Source organism: Drosophila kikkawai, chromosome 2R, assembly GCF_030179895.1.
Source record: "Drosophila kikkawai strain 14028-0561.14 chromosome 2R, DkikHiC1v2, whole genome shotgun sequence".
Lineage (NCBI taxonomy): Eukaryota > Metazoa > Arthropoda > Insecta > Diptera > Drosophilidae > Drosophila > Drosophila kikkawai.
Window position 1 is genome coordinate 10248812 of NC_091729.1, and position 21919 is coordinate 10270730.

A 21919-nucleotide genomic window follows, 5' to 3' on the forward strand; every position below is an offset into this window, starting at 1 on the left:
GAAAATTATCTGTAGAGCAGGATCTTATTTTTAATATTTAATTTATATTATTTTTTATTTTAGAAGAATATATTTTTTATATTTACATACATATAAAGGCAATAAAATCTAAATATTTATACCTAAAAAGTAAAAGGAATATTGGTATTGTTTTTAAATATGTATGTACTTTTGTATTTATTGATTTTTAAAAAGTATATTCTAATAAAATGTAGTAGATATTGCAGTCCCTTCCCGATCTCCTATATTTCCAGTGCGCAACCTGAAAGTATGCAATACACGGCGATAAAGATCGGGACTTACCTGGTGAAGTAGTGACTGTGACTCCGTCGTCTCTCAGTCTCACCTGCCGAAATCAGTTTCGATTTGCCCGCGAAAGCGTTAACAACGTTCCAACGGATCTGCAGCGACCAAGCAGGAAAACAACAACACCGCCGCCGTCGTGTCCGCTCTCTCTCGCTCTCCTGTCAACAGTTACTTTCTGACGATAGACTTTTTCGAGTGTTCGTTTTCGTTTGTCGTTCGTCGTTCGGCTCCTCATCGCCTGTGGTTGTTGCTGCTGCAGCTCCTTCATTAAAAGATAAGTAAGGCTTAAACAACAACAATAAGCGCGAGTGTGAGTGACAACAGCGTTTGCATACAAAAAAAAAAAGCAAGAGTGTGGCAAAAGCATCAGCAACTGCAACAACATTTCCAAATTTAACAACGCAGCAGAAGCGCAAAAAAACAACAGCAACAACAACAACGAGACATTTGAAAGGGAATTGTTTCGGTTTCTATTTAATTTAGCGGTAAGTCGAGAAATTTGCAGCCTTGAGACAGTTTGAAATCCACTGAACTTGGGCAGAATTCGCGGCGAGAATATCAATTAAATCAATTAGTTGGAGAAACGTGCTAAACATAAATGTGCAAAATATATTGTACAATGTGTAATCCCCCCAGCAAATATCATTGAATCATTTGCCATGATTTAACAAACTTAATAAAAATTCACTTGATTTGTTAGCCAGCCAAATTGAAAGCCATAAAAATAGCATTTTCAATAATGAAATTAAATAAACAATTTACACACGCAAAGCGCTTCGGGATTGGGGAAAAGAGTAAGCACTTCCAGTGGGAAGCGAGAGGCGAGAGAAGCTGCAATCAGCCTTAACCGATGCACTGAGCACAAATTATGCCTAATTGTATTATTTACTAATGGGATCCCTAAGGGGATAAAAACTTGTATTATTTATTTAAATATTTAAATGTTTATATACTGTTTCAATTAATTTTAAATCATTTTGCTAAATAAACTTTCAAATATATTAAAATAATAAACACTGAATATAGTTTTTGAATTTTTATCGAAGTTATACTTCGATAATTTTATTTTCATCAAATATAGAGAAGATAAAACAAATATAAGTTTAAATATCTATAGGAACTCCGCAACGATCTTATTTATTATTCATGTACTAATGATGCCATATTTTTTTCGGTGTACCCAAGCTGAATCAATAGACTAAATAAACGAAATTAAAATACATTTATATTGCGTACCTCTAAAACGTGTTGCCCTGCTAACTGTTTTGGCCGCACTAGCGCAAAACACCGCCTTACATAATAATTGTTTTGATTTATTGCCTCCCCTCTGGCTCGCACCGCCACTTGCCCCCTCCTTTCTCTCGATCGATCGCATTGCATAAGTGCGAATGCGACATGCATGCGATATTGCTTCTCTTTTTCGCACTCGCTTATCTCTTGGCGGCCTCTCTTTTTGGCGCTATTCATAATTCGCTTTCAGTGCGACGGGTTTTTCAACCCACCTCCTCTTTCTCCTCCGCCGCCAACACCACCACCGCCTTCTTCTTCCAGGCACTCCCCAAAATCCACACCATACCAAGTGTCAACTCCGGTATTCCAGCTATGTTCCAAAGCAGGTTTCTTTGATGGTTTTTTCTTTGCTTTTTTCTATGTTTTTGTTTAGACTTTGCTTTTATTTTAGTCGGTCGTTGTTGTTGCTGCAGCTATTAATTCACCGGTTTACTTCACCTGATTTGCTGGTTGTGCATTTTTGTCGCGTGTATTACTGGTTTCTTGCTATGTTTTCTATGTGTTTTTCAGACTGTTTCTTTTTATCTTTTTGTGGGCTTACCTGTGTGGCACCTGCCACGATTCAGATCCAATCTTCAGCGTTCTGCGCTTGTCACTGCTATGTACAGCTGTGTTCACGGAAATAGCAGTGCCCAACGACCTGCACGTTTAAGATCGGAAAATCCTGTTACAAACACTATTTTCATAAATTTTTTTTTCATAAAGGCTTAGTGTATTTAATTGTTAACAATACCACAATCATTTAATTTAGGTAACATAAATCTTTTAGAAGATATAGCTAATATGAACAAAAAAGGTCTATATTATGCCGTTCATTGAAATAGCAGTGAAAAACTAAAATTCATCATAAATTTAAAAATATCGTATAAGAAACCTACTTCTTCTTAGATTCTAATTTACTATGATCTAATATTTTGTTAAATAGCCTTTAGAAGCTATCATAGCCTCAAACCTGGGTGGCAAGGAGTCCACCAAGTCTTAGCAACGCTTGAGGGGAATATGGCCTCATTCCTCCTGCACAAATTGCCAAAGCTGCGGCTTAGAAGTCGGAAACTTCTTTAATACGTAGCCCTTGATGTCCCCCATAAGTTTTCGATCGGAATAATATCCGGGGACTGTGCAGGCCATGGCAGTGCATCCACTTTTTCATTAAGAACCCACTCCTTGGCCACCTTGCTGGTATGATTAGGGTCACTGTCCTGCTGAAATGTCCAAATTAATGGCATATTTTCATCAGGATACGGCTGCAAGACAGTTTTTAATATTTGGACATAAACATAATGGTCTTTGATCCGACAGATCATATATACGGGACCTACATCGTTGTATGAAATGTATACCCATACCATGATTTTTAGGCCAGCGTCTTCAGCGTATGGTTTGGGGGGTACTATATATCTGGAGGTCGACGGACATATTGTCTTGTCCTATTCCACCAAATAAAACCAGTTTGGAGTCATTTGTCCAAAGGATATTACGCAATTTGATATGTGGCAGTTCAAGTGGCTATTGGCGAACTCCAATCTGGCCTTGATATGCCTGTAACCAAGCAGTGACATTTTCCATGGACTTCGCGAATCTAAAATTTATTCAATAAGTCCCCGGCGAATGGTCCCATGACTGATTCCCATCCCAATTCCCGCTCATATATCCCTAGAGGATGCAAAAGGACGAGCTTTGCTGAAGCGAAGTACGCGTCGAGCCTGTACAATTGTGTTTTTGCGAATCGTACCTCGGTTTTTTTGGGTTCGGTTCATATTTTATGACTTATAAACTATTTTAAAAGAACAATTTGAAAGATTTAGAGACTCTTTACATGTTTTGCCCTTCTTTCTAGGCTAAATTATCTGATATCTTTCTCTCATGGAGCAGTGAGGTCCTGCGCCCACTAAAATAATTTTATTTTGCGTTGTAAAGGTGTATTATAGTATAAACTATAATAACGACCTTAATTAAAGTCATTTTTTACAAAATTAAAAGAAATTTCGGCACTTTTTGCGAAAGAAAATTAAATACTGCTATTTCAGTGATCGGCCAAAACGAGCTGCATATGTGAAAAAATATCAATAAAACATAAAAATAGAGCAAATCTAACGGAATTTTTTCTTGATTCTTATCTTTATGTTCCATTTTACAAAAACAATGTGCAATAGATCAGCTTGCAAAAAGGAATATGTACAAAAAAACGTTTTGAAGTTGTTCGTCTGTCGCACTGCTATTTCCGTGAACACAGCTGTATATAGTGACTATACGCCATGCTAATTCGATTAATGATCGCGTCTTTGGAATTTAGCGATCGAGCTTTGCATTTAACACGGTTGCAGACCAAAGCTTTTTGACACATTTCGCGGATGGAAAGATCTGTGCAAGATCATAGGAAATGGCCGAAATACAACCAGTTTCTGGAAAAAGGGGGGGACTGGCCCAGAATCTATGGAATTTCATCAGACAAGATGGGATTAAGATGTGCCAATAAAGTCCATGGCCTCTAAAAATAGGTTACCTATCACTAAATATTTACAAATCAAGAGGTGTGCTATAAATTATTAGAAGTTTTCAGGAAAAAACCCTGTTAATCTGAGGTTCAAGATCAAAAGTGCTTACCAAGAAAGGATTGTCTTACCGTAACACCTTTTTTAGCCATTCCCAGAAGGCGTTCAATAGCGAAAGAGAGATCGCTATAGATACACCCCTAACCAATTCATTTAAAGACCAAATTTTAACCCATGTGTACACAAAGATAAAGATATTTTGATTAAGTATGCGTTTAAGTGAAGAAGAATAAAGGCAATGTTCCCAAAAGCCCAATATCCCAACTATAAATCATTAGCTATTTTTGCCAGCAAACAGCTGATTATGAAGGCCGAAAGTGATCGTGTCTGGTTTGATCGCATTTTCGTATCCGTAGCCTTGAATTCGAAATAAGTAAACAATGATAACCGACGAGCTTCTATAGAATTCGCGAAACTTCAGGCTACTTATCATATTTTAGGCGAAAATCAAGTCGTGACTCATAAGGTTCCCACATCCATTCATTTGCATTTTGACTGGCATGCGAAAACCTTAACAATTGCAGTGTCTATGCACAATAGATGCTACCTGAACGTGTAGTATATATTTCTACAGGTATTTTTCAACATTTTCAAATGTATTTTTTTTATACCATTAACGTGTTTGTGTGCACACTTGGCCCCAGTATTGTTTGTACATGATTATTATTTATACTTAAGCTGGCGATCATCGCTTTTTCTAAACGTTAATTTATAATATTCTCAAGGTCTTTCGCTTTACTGAGAAAACATTTGACGCAGTCGATTCGAGATTCGAGTATTATATAAAAAAACAAAAGCTGAACTCTCCCAAAAGCCATGCAAGTTCATATATCAAATACAAGCTTAGAAATTTTGCTTTTCGCTTTTGATAAACTTTCGAAAAAACGAGAAAAAATAAATAATGGTATAAATTATACAAAATATGTGCCTTATTAAATGGATGGGTCGGGCTAGCCAGACAAACGAAAACGAAAGCCCAGTCCCGTCCGGAGTTTCGGGTCTGACTCTGGGATCTCTTACAAAAAATGTTTGGCTCTCCTACTACTACTCCCTTTTTGTTGCTTTTTTTTATGTTTTTTTGTATCGGACAAAAGGCTCAAACAAGATTCAAGAGCCGAAGAAACGCCTAAAAACATCAGCAGCAGCAGCAACGAAACAAGTACAAAGCCAAAGATATTTCAAAAGGCCAGTACAAAGCGGCCACGGAGAGGAGACCAGACCCGGGCAAAGCCAAAAAACAGGTTCTAGAATCAATTTTTATTTTCTCAAGCTCAACCAAAAAAATAACTACAGAAACAGAATAAAACGAAATCCAAGACGCAACAGGAAAGAAGAATTGAGAGTTCAGAGGAACGAATTTTAGATGCTCTATAGGGATATGCAAAAATATAATAATATAGGATGCCATGAAAATTATTATAAATATACTCCAATATTTTATTATAAAGTTATATAAATAGGGACACATTTAACGGAATTTGTAATGCATCCTTGGTACCTTTTCATACTTGTAGTGTTTGGAAGAAATTTTAAAATAAATAGGTTCTTGAATATCATCCTGACTTATCTAGATCAATAACCCTTTTGAAAGGGTATATCGAAAATATTCACCGACTGAACGCACGAAAAATATTTGAGGCAGCCGCAGCATCAAAATGAATTTGGTTAGGACCAGGTTTCTACAGATACAGAGATACACAGATACTGCTTCTAAGTGGCTCTCCCTTGGTCGCCCTGCCGTCCCCCCAGTTCTCCTCACTTAGGGCGATCTTTAAACCTTTTTTTTTTCTTTTTTCTTTCTTTATTATTATTTTGCGGGTTGCTAAAAAGTTTCTGTACTCGGCCCGCAGTGTCGTCAGCGTTGGTATCCGCCGTATCTGCGGCTCTGTGTGCACGAGTATCTCTGTGAGCCAAAAGGCATGTGTGTGTGTGGTGGTTACGCGGTGCCACATGCACACGTTCTGTCAGATACATTGCGCCTAGAATTTTTCAGCCAAGTTTTATGAGCTTTTTTCGTGAGCGAAACAAGTCGGTTACTACATGGCTTACAGCCAAAAACAATTTGTGTGTTGTGCCGATGTTGCTGTTGGTGTTGCATCTGCAGACTTGCTTTGGCAGCGTTTTAATTCCTCCTTATTGACACTTCCTCTTGCCGTGGCGAGTTCTATAATTTTACACGTAATTTCCCCAGCTGGCTCCGCAGCTTGTTGGTTTGGTTTTTCCTGTTGTTTTTTTGGCGACTCTGCAAATTGCTTATTAAAGTTTTGATTGATTGCTGAGCACGCCCTGAGATCCGTTGTACGAAAACCAGAAACCTGAAACGCTAAGAAATGATATATGTAAAACCTCTTGGGGTTTCTCTTTTTCCGACTCTTGTCTTTTTGCTGGTAATGAAATGTACAAGGCGTAATTGCAAGATTCACTTGTTTTTACCAGTTCAGTTTTAATTTATTACACGATCAAGAATTATATGAAAATGAAAAGAACGTACCATAGGATAAGTTAATTACATTGAAAATACAACTTATAAGAGAATTTCTTTACATTAAAAAAGGCTTTTTCTTATTTTTATTTCACTTTATGATCACCTGATCATCTCCTAAGTAAAGATTTGATGCCCAACAAATAAATTACTATTTATAGTCTCAGCTTTAAAATGAATGCATCTCTTTAACTGCTTTCCCAAATTAGAAAGAAATAAAATATACAAACCTGTTACTGACTTTCCCGTGTGACCAGCCAAAGAAAATAAACCATAAAAATCATATTAACATAGCAAAACGATTGGTAAATATTTAATTTTAACAAATATTTAAAATTGGCGGGGCTTAATTAGCAAGACAAGGGCTTATAGTCAAGTGCCTTCTCTCACCTGTCCCTGAATGCACCTGCCTGATAGTTGGACACTTGAAGCTCAGTTTAAGCCTCAGTTTCTAAGCCAGGGGCCAGCCAGGTCACATTCAGAGTCAGAGTCACAGACAGATTTACATTCACATTACAGCATTCGTCGCTGTCATTGAATAATATAAAAAACCACAGTAAGAATGTGAGGTTTAGGATGTCTCGAATATAGTATACCCGTGCTTAAAGTAATACTACTAATTTAGATAATACTTAAGAAATAGTTTCTCTTTTCGAATTATGATAAAAACAAAGAAATTTAAGACTTAACAAATAGTCCTTACAAGGCTTAGGTTTAACCAGTTTTCTCTAATCCCCATCGACCTGTTACAACCCTCCAGTTTCGCCTATAATACCCCTCGCTGTACTCATTAGCAATGGGTATGCAAAAAATAAATAATCATAACCAGTTTCGCAGAGTTTCCCAGCTGTACTCCAAGGTATTTGCTAACAATTCTCAGACGCCCGCGGCGACAACAACCCAAGACGCATCTTCTTCTAGCATCTGAAAACTCACAGCTCTCAGCTCGAATCTTTTGTGCGAGGAGGGAAGCTGCTAATGAATTTTTATGGAGATGTGTGCAAGTGATTCATGGGCTGCTGTGAAACTGTCACCACTTGTATCCGTCTTAGGTGCTAAGCGAACCCTAAAACTAATCACTTTGGCGTCATCTCCCGAAAAAAATAAAGCCTCACATAATTAGCCATGCATATCAGCGAGAGCGGACAAGGGCCATGGGCCAGAAATTCCTTAATTAAAAAACAGCCTGCGATAAGATAGGCTGGCGAAGCTATTAAACACGGCCACAATATTTGATAAAGTCAAACACAAGAATTAAAATGTGTCTCAGATCGTTAAGATAAGGATAGAGACCTACCAGCGAAAATCAATTATACGTGTGCCTCCTTGAAGTCTGTACAAAATCGCTATATATTTGCTTTAAAAATCTCCCATCACGATTCGCAGATAGTGAAAGTTCTTCCTGCTCTCTTCGCTTTCAGTTTACTTTTTTATGTTTTCTTTATGTTTTATTGCTTGCATAAAAATCTCAGTTGATGTTGAAGCACTCCAAAGTGAACCCGCAAATGTCGTCAGCCTTTGTTTAATTTATTACGTAGCCTCAAACTTTTAGTCACTTTTATTAACAAACAGTGGAATTATCATTGCGGCTTCACTTGGCAGTGAAATATTATTGCCACAAGCTGATATTTTTATTATTTTTAGCTGGCTTAAAATGCCCGATGATGCGAGTGGGGGGGTTACATAATAATTATAAAGAGCCAAGTCAAGTTTTTCTACTCATTTAGCCATTTATGACCGGGCTATTTGAGATTTTTAGGGTATTTAGGGGAGTTTTGCCACAGATTCGCGTACATTATATCGCATTAGCCCGAGGAGGTGGACATTAGGGTAAAGCCCGTAGGAACTAATTTGTAAATAATTGCTTTAGACTCTGGAATATTTAGTATTTTTGTATGGGAAAGGAAATCGCTGAGGAATGAGTCGACCAACTCGGTAATATCTGATTTCCAATCCGTTCCCAGGAATTGATATCTTAAATACCCCGCAGACACCCCGCAAATTCCCCCAGGTATGACTCAGGTGTTTAGCACTCGCCTCATGAATTTCTCACCTAAGCAGCAATGAGACGTATGCTTATTAAAATTTTATTGCGATAAGACCAGAATAATCCCCCGCGCAAATTAGTTTTATCTCATTTATTCGACTGTGTTTTTCCTTTTATCGACTCCAGAGTTTGCCTATTTACAAAGACTATAATTAAATTTCATTTCGAGTGTGCGAAAAGGTAACAATAAACCGAATTTAATTAGAATTAACTTGCAAGTTTGCCGCCCAAACCGAGAGAGTTCCCGTTGAGAAAATCTCATGATACCCTATATGTTTTTTTTTCGGGTATATAACGGATATGGCGGGGCGGAGAATCGGAGGAGAATCCCTAGGCGAATCGAAATCAACTACCTGTAAGTGCCTAACGGCTAATTTGCTTTAATGATGAGAAACCGCTTAGGTAAACAAACAGTAGGTAACAACAATGGAGGCTGTCTGCTGCTGTCCCCATGCGGGCTGTCAAGAGGGGGGTAAGGGGGCTTTTGGCCAGCATTCTGAATGATAAAACCTGACAGGGTACACGAGAGTGTGTGTGTGCGTGTGTGTACTTCATGCTTGATTGCAAATTCAATTAAAGTTTGCGCAGTTCTCGAGGCTCGAGAAGCGGAGAGAATCGAGAGAAAACCCGAAGGGATAGAGGCAACTGGCGAACGGGAAATCGCTTGACAGGGCACAAAAAGCGATTTATGAATTTGCGAAAGAGTACCAATTATAGAGCTGGTCAAGTTATAGCTTAGTTCCTACAGAAAATAAAGAAAAGTAAGCAAGAAAAATGGTATTTATAAGAAAATTTTAAGAACTTGGATAATAAAATATTTAATAATGAAATATAATCAACTTGAAGTCTTTTCTATTTATTAAATGCACTAATTTACGAACGCATTTAAAATATTAAAAATCGAAACTAAAACAATTTAGAAGTAATTTAGTTTATTTTTAAAATAATTATCCTTGCATAGTAATATACAAAGTTCTAGTCCACAAAATCCTTCAAATTTGAATTAAGTAATAAATTTATTATTAAATTTTTCAATGACTTTTTAACACTTCATTGAACGTGAAACCCTATATAACCTTATAATCAAACATATAATTAAAATACCTGCCAAATAACCCGACCAATTGCTTTATAATTAGTCAAAATTGACCAAGACAAAAGAAACCCTTGATTAGTTTCCATTATTTTCTAGCACCATCTTCAATTACATTTAATGGCCATTTTTATAATAATTGGTATACCTTATTAACTACAAATACAGCATTATGCGAGCATTTAATTTCCGTCTATCAATTTAACGATTTCTTTGTTTGAGTTGCCTGTTTGTGACGTTATTTTCCAAATGCCAGTTCCGCTTCCTAACAGAAATCCAAATCGAGCGGTTGAGTGCCATAAACCCACATACATGCGAGTGAAAACAATTATTATTATTATTTTTATTATTATTATTTCAATCCCATCATCCCATGCAAACAGATCCCCCCTAAAGCACCCACAAATAATCTTATTGTTGGTTCTGAATTGAATTTTTTTGCGCCTCATTGTTTACCTTTGTATTGAATTAAAAATCGCTTACAATGGGGGAGGCTGGACAACAATTGGCGGTGGGTGGGAAAGTCAAGGTCATTATCCACGAGCTCATCTTGTTCCAATAAATTAAGCCCTCGCATTTGAGGAGGAAGCGGGCGTGATCGTCAAGAGCTAATGCCAACATTCATAAATCTTACAGCCTCTCCTCTGATGATGATTCAACTTTCAACGCAAAAAAAAAAAACCAAAACAAAAACATAAATAAGTACGAAAATAAAAGGCAAACAAATTTTCAAGCCGAGGCGGAACACAAAAATGCCTTTTGTAATTTGCAAAGCCTGACACTCTGCGATTGGAGTATTTTTGCTTTCTGTTTCTTTTTTAATTATTTAAAGTTCAGGGGCTTTGAAGTTTCTGCTGCATTCGTTGACTGAAAATTACGGGCAATTAATATCTGATTTCAATTGTGAGAGGCCCCGATGACTACAAGCGATGTGTGTCTCATGGCTAATTAGCAAGTTTACAAGTCAAATTCAGAGTTTAAGTCCTGAAGGTCATCAGGAATTTTTAGACATTTGTTTTTAGAAATAAATTTAGATTAATATAAAAATGGATACATTAGATAATAAAGTTTCGGAATTTTTGAAACATGTACCTATTTTGTCTTCCAAACTGTTTTTATTTTTGGTTTCCCATAAATTTAAGTATAATTAGACCAAGTGAATTAGCAATTTCCATTTATCTAAATCCAAAATGGTTTAGATACCCATAAGGTGCCTTTCAAGTTACATAAAATAAAGTTCTACTGTAGCTTTCCTACTTTTTTATTTATGTAACTTAAAACGCATTTCCCATTATAAATTTTACACATTTTTCTGTGACACATTATGGGTTATATTTAACTACAAATACTGTTGCCATATTCTGTTGCCAATTTTACAGGAAAATCACGTTCCTTACCAGCAAATTGTCTTCGTGCAGGTGTAGTTGTAGCGATAAGCAGGCGTACTAAATCAATTTTGACCCATGAGCACATGCATGTGGAATTTCTATTTGGGCATTCGCAGGTTTCCACGGCCCATCGCGAAACCCAAACTCAAGCACGGCCATAAACGCCGCCGTTTGGCGAGCAATTACAATTATGGCAAGTACTTGCCATAGAAACAATCGCTTGGCCAATTGGAATAAATAGAGCCAAACAAACAGCACGTAGTACGGATTTCAAACTATGGTGGACACTGGACTCTCCGTTAGACCAGGGTCTCTCAAGCATTTTGGGGTCAGCTGGTAATGTGGGTCAGTCCAACTCAGCGTATTGTCAATGTCGGCGCGGCACTGTCATAAAGGAAGCCTGCGATAAGGTGGCCGAAAAGCTGAATGGGCGAGAAGTTTCCGTTATCATTCAGTAGTTGCCGATTGCCATAAAAATATATAGTATGAATGTATATAACCACTGGACTTGTTGAATGCCCGCCTACGCTGAACTCCTCCCTCTCTCTCCGTATAAAGCACACAACTTAATGACGAACTTGGCACGATATTGTGACATTTTCATTCCAGACTCTTGTCTCGCTTTTCAAGGAACAAAACCTCATTATGGAATCTGGCCTTTTATCACTAAATGTTTCGACGCCAAATGAGAAATGTTAGAGGCAAATTTGTGGACGCACCAAATGCGATTGATTGTTACCCTGTAAATGGGAAAAACAGAACAGAATCTGCATATCTATCGCTCTCGCTTCCAAGCTTTGCCTGCAATGTAAAGGAATAAGCGAACGGAATAAATAGTTTTTGTTTAGCTGGAAATTATATGATAAATGATTATGTAAATGTTATTAGGCAGAAAACTAAAAATGCATATAAATTAATATACCCTAAAAGCTGTGTATATCTAGGGTATCATCACACAAATATCGAAAAAGTAAACAGTACCAAACAAATTCATATCGCTGTCGCCAATTCAATGAGCCAAGTCAGTTTGCGGTTAAGCTCTCTCAAAATCCCCATGCCAAACTTGAGAATGCATTAAAAATAATATTTATATTTGTTCTTTGCCTCCACAGAAGTCACGATGTCCACGCCCACTTCCCCCAAGACACCCACACCGCCCACTTTGCCGCCGGGCGTGACCAAGACCTGTCACATAGTCAAGAGGCCCGATTTCGATGGCTACGGCTTTAATTTGCACTCGGAAAAGGTGAAGCCAGGACAGTTTATCGGCAAGGTCGATGCCGATTCTCCGGCAGAGGCGGCTGGTCTGAAGGAGGGCGATCGTATCCTGGAGGTCAACGGAGTGTCCATTGGCAGCGAGACCCACAAGCAGGTGGTGGCCCGGATCAAGGCCATTGCCAACGAGGTTCGTTTGCTCCTCATCGATGTGGATGGCAAGGCCATCGAAGCGAAGTCTCCTCAAGCAGCTACTGCCGCTGCCGCCTGCAATGGCAATGGAAATGGGTCCAGCCAGAATGGTTACGAGGGCACCAAGCAGGAGATGCCAGGAGCCAGTGCCAACATTAGCAGCATTAGCATGGTGAGCACTAAGCGATCCTCCAATGCCAGCAGCATTCAGAGCGGCAGCACCATGAATGCCTCCGACTTGGATGTGGTCGACAGGGGTCTCCCGTCGCCGCCGCCCGTGGTTAGTCCTCTGCCCGTGCAGCAGCACAACGGCAACAAACCCTCCTCGCCGATCAACAACAATACGCTGATGAGCACACCGCCGCCACCATCCGCCACAGTGGCCGGGCTAAACAACAATGGCAGCGTCTCCAACACCAACGGGAATGGCACCAATGGCATGTCCACGCCCATAACGCCACCTCCAGCGACGGCGACCGGTGGCAATCGAGCGGGCAGTCTGAACCTGCCGCTGACAGCAGCCGAAATGCGTGCCAAGCTGGCATCCAAGAAGAAGTACGACCCGAAGAACGAGAGTGTGGACCTCAAGAAGAAGTTCGACATTATCCAGAAGCTCTGAGATGAATGGAACACCATACTTGTTATAATGTCAGGATGAGGAGCTCTAGAGCTGGTTCTGTCAGGCACACACCACAAACACAAACACACACACACACACACACACAATATACAATATATGTTTAGCTAGTAGTACGCAGAGTCACTTATTAACTAAGCAAGTTTTTAATTATTACCCCCTAAGAGTGGAGAGAACGAACTAAAGGGCGGTTGCAGCGGAAGATGGGAGCGACCGGAGCGCTTCCCCTTGGAATATCTATCACAGACGACTTGAAACGTATTCTTTTGCAAATTCAAATTGGCAATGTTGTTGCGCGCTGCGGTTCATTGAACAACTTTCGTTGATTATGTATTTACTTGGTTTTGCTTGTATTTTTGTCAATCAAATAAAGCAAAATTATAAAAGAAACAAGTGTTTTTAATGTGGCAGCTGAGCAAACAGCCAGCTTAGAGTAAGGTATGCGTGAAACGAGTTTCTAAGCTGACACTTAACATTTAATTCAGAGTTCCCACTAAATTTCTTTTAATTTTATGTTTTTATTCAAAACAACATCTAAGTTACTTTAAAGTATAAAAATATATGTCATATCTGGCGAGCTTAAGAACTAGATAACTTTAAGGGAGACCCGCCCATTAGACCCTAATTGGTTGTAACCTAAGAGTGCAGCTCCTGTCGCTTGAGGTTGCAGAGAGCAGCTGCCACAATTATCATTTCATCGAGATAGCCCAGCAGCGACCTTTTCTGAATGGCCGAATGACCCAGTATTCGGAATTCCCGGAAATTATCAATCATATCCCGCATTTGGGCCCGGCATGTCTGCTCTTGGACCCTTAGCGTGGGCAGTTGTATCGAAGGAGCTCGTTTCGAGGTGAGGGCGCCGTCCACCACGCATAGGGATTGCTGGTTCGCCAACTTTCCGCCCAATTGCTGGGCCTCAAACTTGCTAAGGGATCGCTTCGTTTGGTCCACTGGCGGCTGATAGTCGAGCTCATCTCCCGATTCATCGTCTGGTTCAGTCTTTCGGACACGCGGCACTGCCTTGCCCGGCTCCGCGCACAACGTCAGGTACTTGGGTATCTTATCGCGAAATTTACTGGCCTCGAAAAGCTGAAGATCATCACATTTGCCGGGATAGGCGCTGGAAACGTAGCTAATGACGCCTTGGGGAAGGAAGAGAACACCATTAAGACCTTTAAGACATTATAATTTATATGTTCCTGTCCTCACCATTCGTATCGAAGCACAGTATAAACTTGTAACTGCTGGAACTGTCCCACCGTAGACCCTCGGCCACATCCGTTTCCACGCACTCGATCATAGAGCGCAGGTGCAACAGATTCGCGCGGAATTCCAGCGGCGTATGCTTGAGCCGCTCATTGTGGTGTCGGGCATCTGGCCAGCGGATAAACGGAGCCAGGCAGCGGGCCAACTTGATGAGCGTGCGCTTGAACAGTTCCTCTACATCCCATTCGCTCAGCTCGAAGGACTGCGCCAGCAAGGCAAAGGGTTCGTTTTGCCGCAGTTTCCTTAGGGTTATAAAGCAGTCAAGATGCGTGATATTGGCATTCCGGCAAATGAGGCGCTTCAGCAGCGGCAAGTGCTCCCCCGCAACGCCCAGATGGAGCATGGTGGACTGTTCCATCAAGTTTAGGGTGAGACTTCGCATGCTCCGCTGCGGCAGCGGGAGATTCCGCTTTATAAACACAGCTTGACGCACTGCGGAGGTGACTCTGGAGTCCGCCGATACTGTTGGGGTGTTTTGAACCGATGTTGTCCGGCTGGTACTCGGCGTAGATGGTGGCGATGCAGTTGAAGAGGATGTTGTGGAGGCGACAAGCGGTGGCACAAGCGCTTGCCGCGTCGTAGCCTTGATGATTGTGTTGGGCGGCAATGAACTGATGGCCACGCCGAGACCTTGGGAGTCCCGCCTGGCCTGCCACTGCAGGGAGGAAGACCCACTGCCACTGGCTTTTATTACATATTTCGGGGTCTTTGGCAGGGATGCTAGAAATATAGCATATTTTTAAATGAGTATCTTTGCGTTTCTCGTGCTTTTGACCCACTGTACCTGCTGCAGTTGTCGCTGAAACAGCTCCTGTTGCCCCGATCGTAGTCGCCGTTGCTGCTCGCTTCATGCTGGGCCTTATGACAGCAGGTATTTTATTGATTACGATGCCGCCCGAGGACACTCTTATAGTGGCATTTCGCGCCTCCAACTGGGGGTTCCCAGCGACGGGTTTCTGTGCAGATAAATGGAAATTTAATTCACAAAATCTCGACTACGGCCCTTGCACATTTTTCTAAACAGCTGTTCGCGCTGGAGCGCTTCTTCGGCCCGGTCTGGCAACGCCAAATGTCAACAAATCGGAAAAAATTTGTTTGTTTGCTTGGTGGAGTTTAGTTTACCCTGATTATTTGCTGGGGATCAATGGTTATTGGTTTTAAAACCACGCCCGGCTGTAAGTCCACTAAACCGCTGCCGGATTTGCGGTATTTGGTTATAGTAACCGACATTTTATCGGCTTTAATTCAGTCTTTTTCGCGAACGGATACAGACAGCGGTTTTGCAACAACAACAACAAAATTAATACCGGTGCTGCCAGATCGATAGCAGTGTTGGTGGAATGTTGTAGTCAGTGTTATTAATTTAGCTTTTTAACCGCTAGGCGGTTCTGGCGTTTTTTAAAACCAAAGGCGGAATATATCTATCATTAAAAATGTATCCAATGAAAAATTCAACAATTTTTTTTAATGTAATAAAATGGTTTCGATGCAGTTTTTGTATTCGCCATTAAAATTAAATATTTTAATAATTATCTTTTATTTAATGGCACAAAAATGAATTATAGTGAAAGTATTTCCTGTCGCTGTTAATTTTTACTGAAAATATCGGCCATATATTGCGATAGTTAGATATTTTCTGCAGTTTGTATGAGAACAGCTGTTTTCAGGTGAAAATAACGGCTAACTATCGCTATACATCTAGTGTGCCCGCCGGCTAATCTGCCACTGTTATTGATGGAGGCGCCAAATTTCAAACAGTAAGCCCGCGCCAAAGCTTACACCATCGAAGTGCAATTAGTGGGGTACTTGATGGGTAATTGCAGTAACTGATGTTGCGAAATGCAATTTGGCTATGCGCTACGTTTACGCTTTGCGTTTACTACCTCGCCAAAAGGAGGCCATTGCGCACTTGAAGTGGCGTTTTGTTTTTGAACTGTAACTGTCTTTGTGTTTATTACGGATTCAATTGCAAATAGATCCACGAAAATGTACACACAGAAAAATTAAGGTGATTGGAAATGTCTTCGATCTTTGAAAAAGATAAACTGTTGGAAAATGCTAATTTAAGCCAGCTTTTTGTGGTATATTGTGGATCCCAGCCAAATTAATTCAGTAGCAAACGTTATTTTCCCATGTGTAGCCATCAATTTTTGGTTGGCAATATCTATGCATCAGTATATGTTCCCCCTCTCCCTTCTATTATGTTTGCGATTATGACGGCCCCGCCATAATTGCGAAAATGTTGCCAAGTTTTGAACGGCGGCGAGTGCTTCCTGCAATTAATTTGGCAGGCCGATGACGCAATCGTCAATCCGATCGGATCGCTCCTTGCATAATGAACTGGCCAGAAGAATACCCACTGAGAGCGGACTGTAGTAAGTGGCAACTGGTTTTCTTTCATTTTCATCTCCATTTTCCGCCATGAGTGTTGCCTGTTACGTGGTTTCTTGGCCATGGCTCGCTGCTCAATTTTCACTTTCACTTCCGTCCGCGCCCGCGCACGCTCTGCCCCGACAAACCCATTAATTTTCGCGCTGTGCTTGTCAGTGTTTCTTTAGCTTATAATTTAAATAGAAATCGTAGGGTCTAACACAATGATAAAAGTACTAACACATTTGGCTTAAAACTGATGCGGAAACCAATAAGTTTTTGGGGGGGTTTTGGCTTCCGCAAGATCTCGACGGGAGTAGCGAGTTAGTTTGTCCTCTCACTGCTACTCCCTGGTGGTACTCCCTCTTCTGCTCTGGCTCTGGAGAAGCGGCATCTCCTCCTCTTCCTTCTTCCTCTTCTCCTCTTTCTTCTCCTAAACATCCTTCCTCTTCTCCTCCCGCTCGTGTCACCCGTTCAACGTCCAGCTCAACGTTGCTGCGCGGATGTATCTGAGAGATACAGATGGACTCGCTCGCTGCTTGTCGTGCGCTCTTCTTCCTCCCTGTTCGTTCTTCGTCATCTCTTATCACTCCTCCTCTTGCTTCTTCATCTTCTTGTGCTCGCGTTCTGTGCTTCTGGCTTCGGTTAATTCCGGGGAGATCCTTAGTAGTGTCCATGGCCATGGCCGTGGCTTTGGTACTCCTCGTGATGATCATCCTCGTGCTCGTGGTGATGCTTGAAGATCGGCACCTCCACGTGGTACTTGTGTGGGACGGGAATCTCCTTGTGGATTGGAACCTTCACCTCGGAATAGACGGGAATTGGCTTCTCGATGGGCACCCTAACCTCATACGGCACGGGCTTCTCGACGGTATAAGGAACCTTCTTTTCCACGGTATAAGGCTGTGGCACGGGCACCTTCACATGGACAGGATAAGGTTTCTCAACCTGGAATAGAAATGGAAAGATGGGTTAATAAAGTGATTTTAAAGGAGTTTTTGTTAGAGGTTTCTTATTAAAGGATATTGGGAACCTATTTGACTAATCTTTACTCACCTCAACCTTGTAAGGCTTGTCGACTGGCACTTTCACCTCATACGGCACCTTCTTCTCCACGACCACGGTGTATGGCTTCTCAACCTCCACATCGTATGGTTTTGGCACCTCCACGTCATAAGGCTTCTCCACTTCATATTTGACCTCATATGGGACCTTCTTTATCACCTCGTATGGCTTGGGAACTGGGACCTCAACCTTAACCTCATGCGGGACCTTCTTGATCACTTCATAAGGCTGGGGAACTGGAACCTTGACCTCATAAGGGATTTTCTTGATGACCTCATAGGGCTGGGGTACGGGGACCTTAACTTCGTACGGCTTGTCAACTGGCACCTTCACCTCATAGGGGATCTTTTTGATCACCTCGTAAGGCTTGGGGACATGGACGGGCACCTTAACGTACTCCTTGACATGGACGGGGACTTTCTTCTCCACGATGTAAGGCTGGGGCACATCCACTTTCACCTCATATGGGATCTGTATATGGGAATTAGTGAGTATCATAAAAGATAAGGAAGTTCTTTTTGAGCAATTTTGATCACTTTAAGAGGCTCGAAAATATGTACAGAATCCTTTAAAAAAGGACTCTAAACTCACCTTCTTTTCGACGGTATATGGAACATGCTTGGTGACCGTGTACGGAACCGGTACCTTCTTCTCAATGGTCACCGTCTTGATGTGCTCGTGGTGGTGCTCATGATGAGGCTGGTAGTGATGATAGTCGCCCAGATGGAGGCCCCTCTTCTCCACGGTCTTGCCATCACCTTCGGCCTTATTCTCCTCGACTGCTCCTCCAAAGTGGGCCAATGCCACGCACACGGCGAGACAAGGAAGTACGAACTGCAATGGAGGATACGGGCACGGTTCACTCTATATCTTAGATCTCTGATCATCACACATTGGACACTTCAACATCAGCCACAATTTTGTATATTTAGATCCTTGGGCAGGGGCTCGGCTTTGTGGATTTACCATTCGCATTGTTGAGCTGCTGATTCGACGTCTCACGGGGGAACAATTACTCCACGGTTCGCTGTGCTGCACGGGTAACGAGATCCAAGCTGGGACTGAATCGCTGAGCCGCTGCACTCGGCTTATATACACCGAAAAATTGGACTGTCTTGTCTTTCTATATCTCGCAACGGCGCAAGTCGACGGACAGACGGTGTGGCGCATTCGCAACTCTTTTGGTTGCCGTTTGTTGCCTTTGCTGTTGCCGCTACCGTTGTTGTTGTGGATTTTGGCTTAGTAATGAAAAGTCAGTTGGGGGAACGAACGTTGGTGTTATATGAAAACTCGTTTCGGTTTCGGTTTCAGCCAACATCAACAGGGGGATGGCTGCAGGAGCTTGGGATTAACCGGGTCGATATCCTACAGACAATAGCTAGGAAGTGGATGGAAATCTGTGGTGGTACACAGACCCACATTAAAGTCAGCGGTCGCTTTGAGCTTAGCGACTTACTTTATCGAATTGCAGGCCAAAGCTTCCGTTTTTATTGGACCCACACCTGGTCTGGACATATGATATATACGATCCGGGACTGGAGACCGAGATTCAAGATTCGAGAGGCTGGGGCTGGGGCTGGGATTATGCAAATCCCTGAGGCTATTGACTTCGGCTTGAATGCGTTCCAAAGCCAACAGGCCGAAACCCCAAAAATGGCCAAAATTCGATACCCGCCGAGTGTGGTAAGTGGCAAGAGACAATAAGAAGGTTAAGCTCTAAGCACAATGCGTTTTGGTTATTTGATATATTTTACATATTTGATATCAGCTTATAGAGCTTTATGGGGTCATCCATATCATCGCGATGTGGTAGAGTGGGCCATAAAAGAAGTGCACATAAAAAATATATGAGCCTTTTATTTGGTTTTAAATACATATTTATTTAACAGAGTAAAACATAAGGCAAAATCGGTGACTTTAAACTTTCATTAGTTTAAAAAGAATTTCAATTGAAAAGGATTCCTTGTATAAAAGAATTCTAGCCAACTTTTGAACACCATAATGGATTTGGAATCTTTCTTTCCTTTAAGGCACGTTTTTGAATTAAAAAATTGTTGTATTTAAAAATATTTAAATATTTTAGAAATATTTCTAAACAAAAACAAAAAACCATAAATATTTTCAAATATTTTTCCTGGGATTCAAATTTTTTTAGACAATAAAGCTTTGTAAAGAACTTATACAATTAATAAGAATTCATAATCTATTCTGTTTTCATAAAAATCCCCCTTTTTATTTTGGGACTTTTATTTTTTCAGTGCATTATTAGCTGGCTATTTTGGCATCTGTGTAGTCGCATTGGGTCAAACTATAAATAATGTTTCTTTTTTCATGGGAATAGAGTAGGAGTAGCTGCCAGAGGAACCTCAAACCCCTAAGACATGGCTGCTGCTGCAACTGGCAATGCGATCCGTCCGTTTTAATCCGATCGTGATTGCTACCCCGGGAGCAGTTGCAGTGCCTGTGGGAACCCACGGCATGACTTCGTGGCCACCGTCGCCGTTTCGGGGTGCACAGTATGTACATGTGGGCTGGAGTCGCAAGTGCGCATTATGTGATCTATGACTGACTGGCTGCCTGCCTGGTTGCCTGGAATTTTGTGCAATCACTGGCAGTCATTAAATTGAAAACATACTTAGCCGCGGAGTTGGCTATTTTAAAATCCATCGTGTGGCAATAGCAACAATTCGACTAAACACACACCAGCGACTAAAACAAAGCCAGGTAAAATTTTTTTATTTTCGCAAAAGCGCAAAAAGACTAAAAAAAAACCGAAACGACAGAGACGCGGAAGACAGGCCATAGCATTTACATGCCCATTCTATTTCATAATCAAATTTAGGCTCCGATTTTTTTTCTTCGCCGCTAATTGCCCATTGTCCAGCTCGTGCCCCCGTCCATTTTCCTTCCCGCTGCTTTTGAACGCCTGGAAATTCGTTACTGCAATTCTTCGCAGCGATTAACGGCTCTTTCTGGCTGATTAACGGGTTCGCAAAGTGCGGTCTCGCTTGCACTCGTCTAGCGCCGCCGCAGCCGCTTCCTTCGCGCACACTGCATTTGGTCAACGACCTTCACTTGTTTTTTGGAGCGGCGTCTTGCCTTCTCTCTTCCTCTATACTCTTCTGTCCCGCCCAAATCTTCAGAGTTCGGCACGTTCGCTTTATCTCCAAAAGAAGGGTAACAACGGCGATGGCTACAACCTTGACCTAATCACCGTTTCTCTTGTTATCTCGCTTGTAACTCGGGGGATTTACAGCCAAAGCTCGAGAGTAAGAGAGAAAGAGATTGGGCTGTGCGTGCGGGGTGTGATTAGACTTTAAGTGGCCATAATTGAACGGTCTCGAAAGTCAGCAATGAATGTGAAAGTAAATATCTCAATTCGTTTCTTATGCAACCTGCTTCCTTTAACCCAGTTTTAAGTGGTAAATATGGCGCTGATTTGAGTAATGATTGTGTCCTGATAATTGAGATCTCTAAAAGACACCTGTTAGCCAATTAATTTGCCATTATTCCATTGAAAACTTGAATAAACAAACACGATTTTGAATCCAGATAACAAATCGTTATATTAATGATATACTGGCCTATATAAACATATAAATTGCTGTAAATTGGGTGAATAAAACCGGGTCCTTGAAGTAGCCAAGGCTTAAACTGGTTAATGACTTGCATAACCATTTATAGGCTTAATGCCAATCATGTCAAATTGGACTTTAAAGCGGGAAATGCGTTATAAAAAAAGGCCAAACAAATTGCATTGCAACTTGTACATGCTCATTCGAGGTGCATGTGTGCAAGTTTATGAGTTATTTTTAAAGCTTCCAGCTTGAAAGGGGAAATTAAACAAATTAAAGGAAATATTTTCAGTCTTTTTCTCTGGAATATTGAACTTATAACTGCTTTTTTGGTATAGAAAATATTTAAACAATTATTTTGTAAACTACTGCTTTCATAACTGTAAAAAAAATACAATATCCCAAATCATAGCTTCTTACAGTTTCAAAGCAAACGTTTTT

General features: G+C 41.0%; 4 protein-coding genes across 5 annotated transcripts in view; 2 read left to right on the forward strand and 2 right to left on the reverse strand.

The window, feature by feature from the left end:
- LOC108078030 (uncharacterized) overlaps positions 1 to 11563 on the forward strand; it is a 291179-nt gene extending 279616 nt beyond the window's left edge. The window contains exon 2 of the mRNA XM_070283911.1: positions 11554 to 11563. Coding sequence (XP_070140012.1) covers position 11554 — 1 coding nt within the window. The 3' untranslated portion in view covers positions 11555 to 11563. The remainder of the gene's footprint in view (positions 1 to 11553) is intronic.
- LOC108078372 (Na(+)/H(+) exchange regulatory cofactor NHE-RF1) lies at positions 365 to 13595 on the forward strand. 2 transcript variants are annotated; one of them, XM_017172200.3, is made up of 2 exons: positions 365 to 791; positions 12271 to 13595. In XM_017172200.3, exon 2 carries the CDS (start codon positions 12279 to 12281, stop codon positions 13182 to 13184), a length of 906 nt encoding a protein of 301 aa, XP_017027689.1. In that variant the 5' UTR covers positions 365 to 791; positions 12271 to 12278; the 3' UTR covers positions 13185 to 13595. The 2 variants fall into 2 exon arrangements, with proteins under 2 accessions (XP_017027689.1, XP_070140011.1); XM_070283910.1 differs by lacking the exon at positions 365 to 791 and adding an exon at positions 12167 to 12179.
- A 145-nt stretch (positions 13596 to 13740) lies between these two features.
- On the reverse strand, positions 13741 to 15763 carry Camp (Cathelicidin-like antimicrobial protein). Its single transcript, XM_017172198.3, has 4 exons — positions 15591 to 15763; positions 15253 to 15424; positions 14412 to 15188; positions 13741 to 14344 (listed from the first exon to the last, which is right to left on the reverse strand). The coding sequence occupies exons 1-4, from the start codon at positions 15696 to 15698 to the stop codon at positions 13839 to 13841; spliced, it is 1563 nt and encodes a 520-aa protein (XP_017027687.1). The 5' UTR covers positions 15699 to 15763; the 3' UTR covers positions 13741 to 13838.
- A 1265-nt stretch (positions 15764 to 17028) lies between these two features.
- On the reverse strand, positions 17029 to 18953 carry Vajk4. Its single transcript, XM_017171570.2, has 4 exons — positions 18870 to 18953; positions 18495 to 18737; positions 17895 to 18374; positions 17029 to 17786 (listed from the first exon to the last, which is right to left on the reverse strand). The coding sequence occupies exons 1-4, from the start codon at positions 18876 to 18878 to the stop codon at positions 17502 to 17504; spliced, it is 1017 nt and encodes a 338-aa protein (XP_017027059.1). The 5' UTR covers positions 18879 to 18953; the 3' UTR covers positions 17029 to 17501.
- Between the last annotated feature and the right edge of the window lie 2966 nt (positions 18954 to 21919).

Bases quoted from the DNA above. Each gene is read 5' to 3' on its own strand.
- LOC108078372 (XM_017172200.3), top strand. From the start codon at position 12,279: ATGTCCACGCCCACTTCCCCCAAGACACCCACACCGCCCACTTTGCCG.
- Vajk4 (XM_017171570.2), bottom strand. The intron at 18,375-18,494 runs GTGAGTTTAGAG...TCCCATATACAG, and splicing joins CATATACCGTCGAAAAGAAG to ATCCCATATGAGGTGAAAGT. The intron at 17,787-17,894 runs GTGAGTAAAGAT...TTTCTATTCCAG, and splicing joins ACAAGCCTTACAAGGTTGAG to GTTGAGAAACCTTATCCTGT.
- Camp (XM_017172198.3), bottom strand. From the start codon at position 15,698: ATGTCGGTTACTATAACCAAATACCGCAAATCCGGCAGCGGTTTAGTG. The intron at 15,189-15,252 runs GTACAGTGGGTC...CTATATTTCTAG, and splicing joins TTCAGCGACAACTGCAGCAG to CATCCCTGCCAAAGACCCCG. The intron at 14,345-14,411 runs GTGAGGACAGGA...TCCTTCCCCAAG, and splicing joins ACTGTGCTTCGATACGAATG to GCGTCATTAGCTACGTTTCC.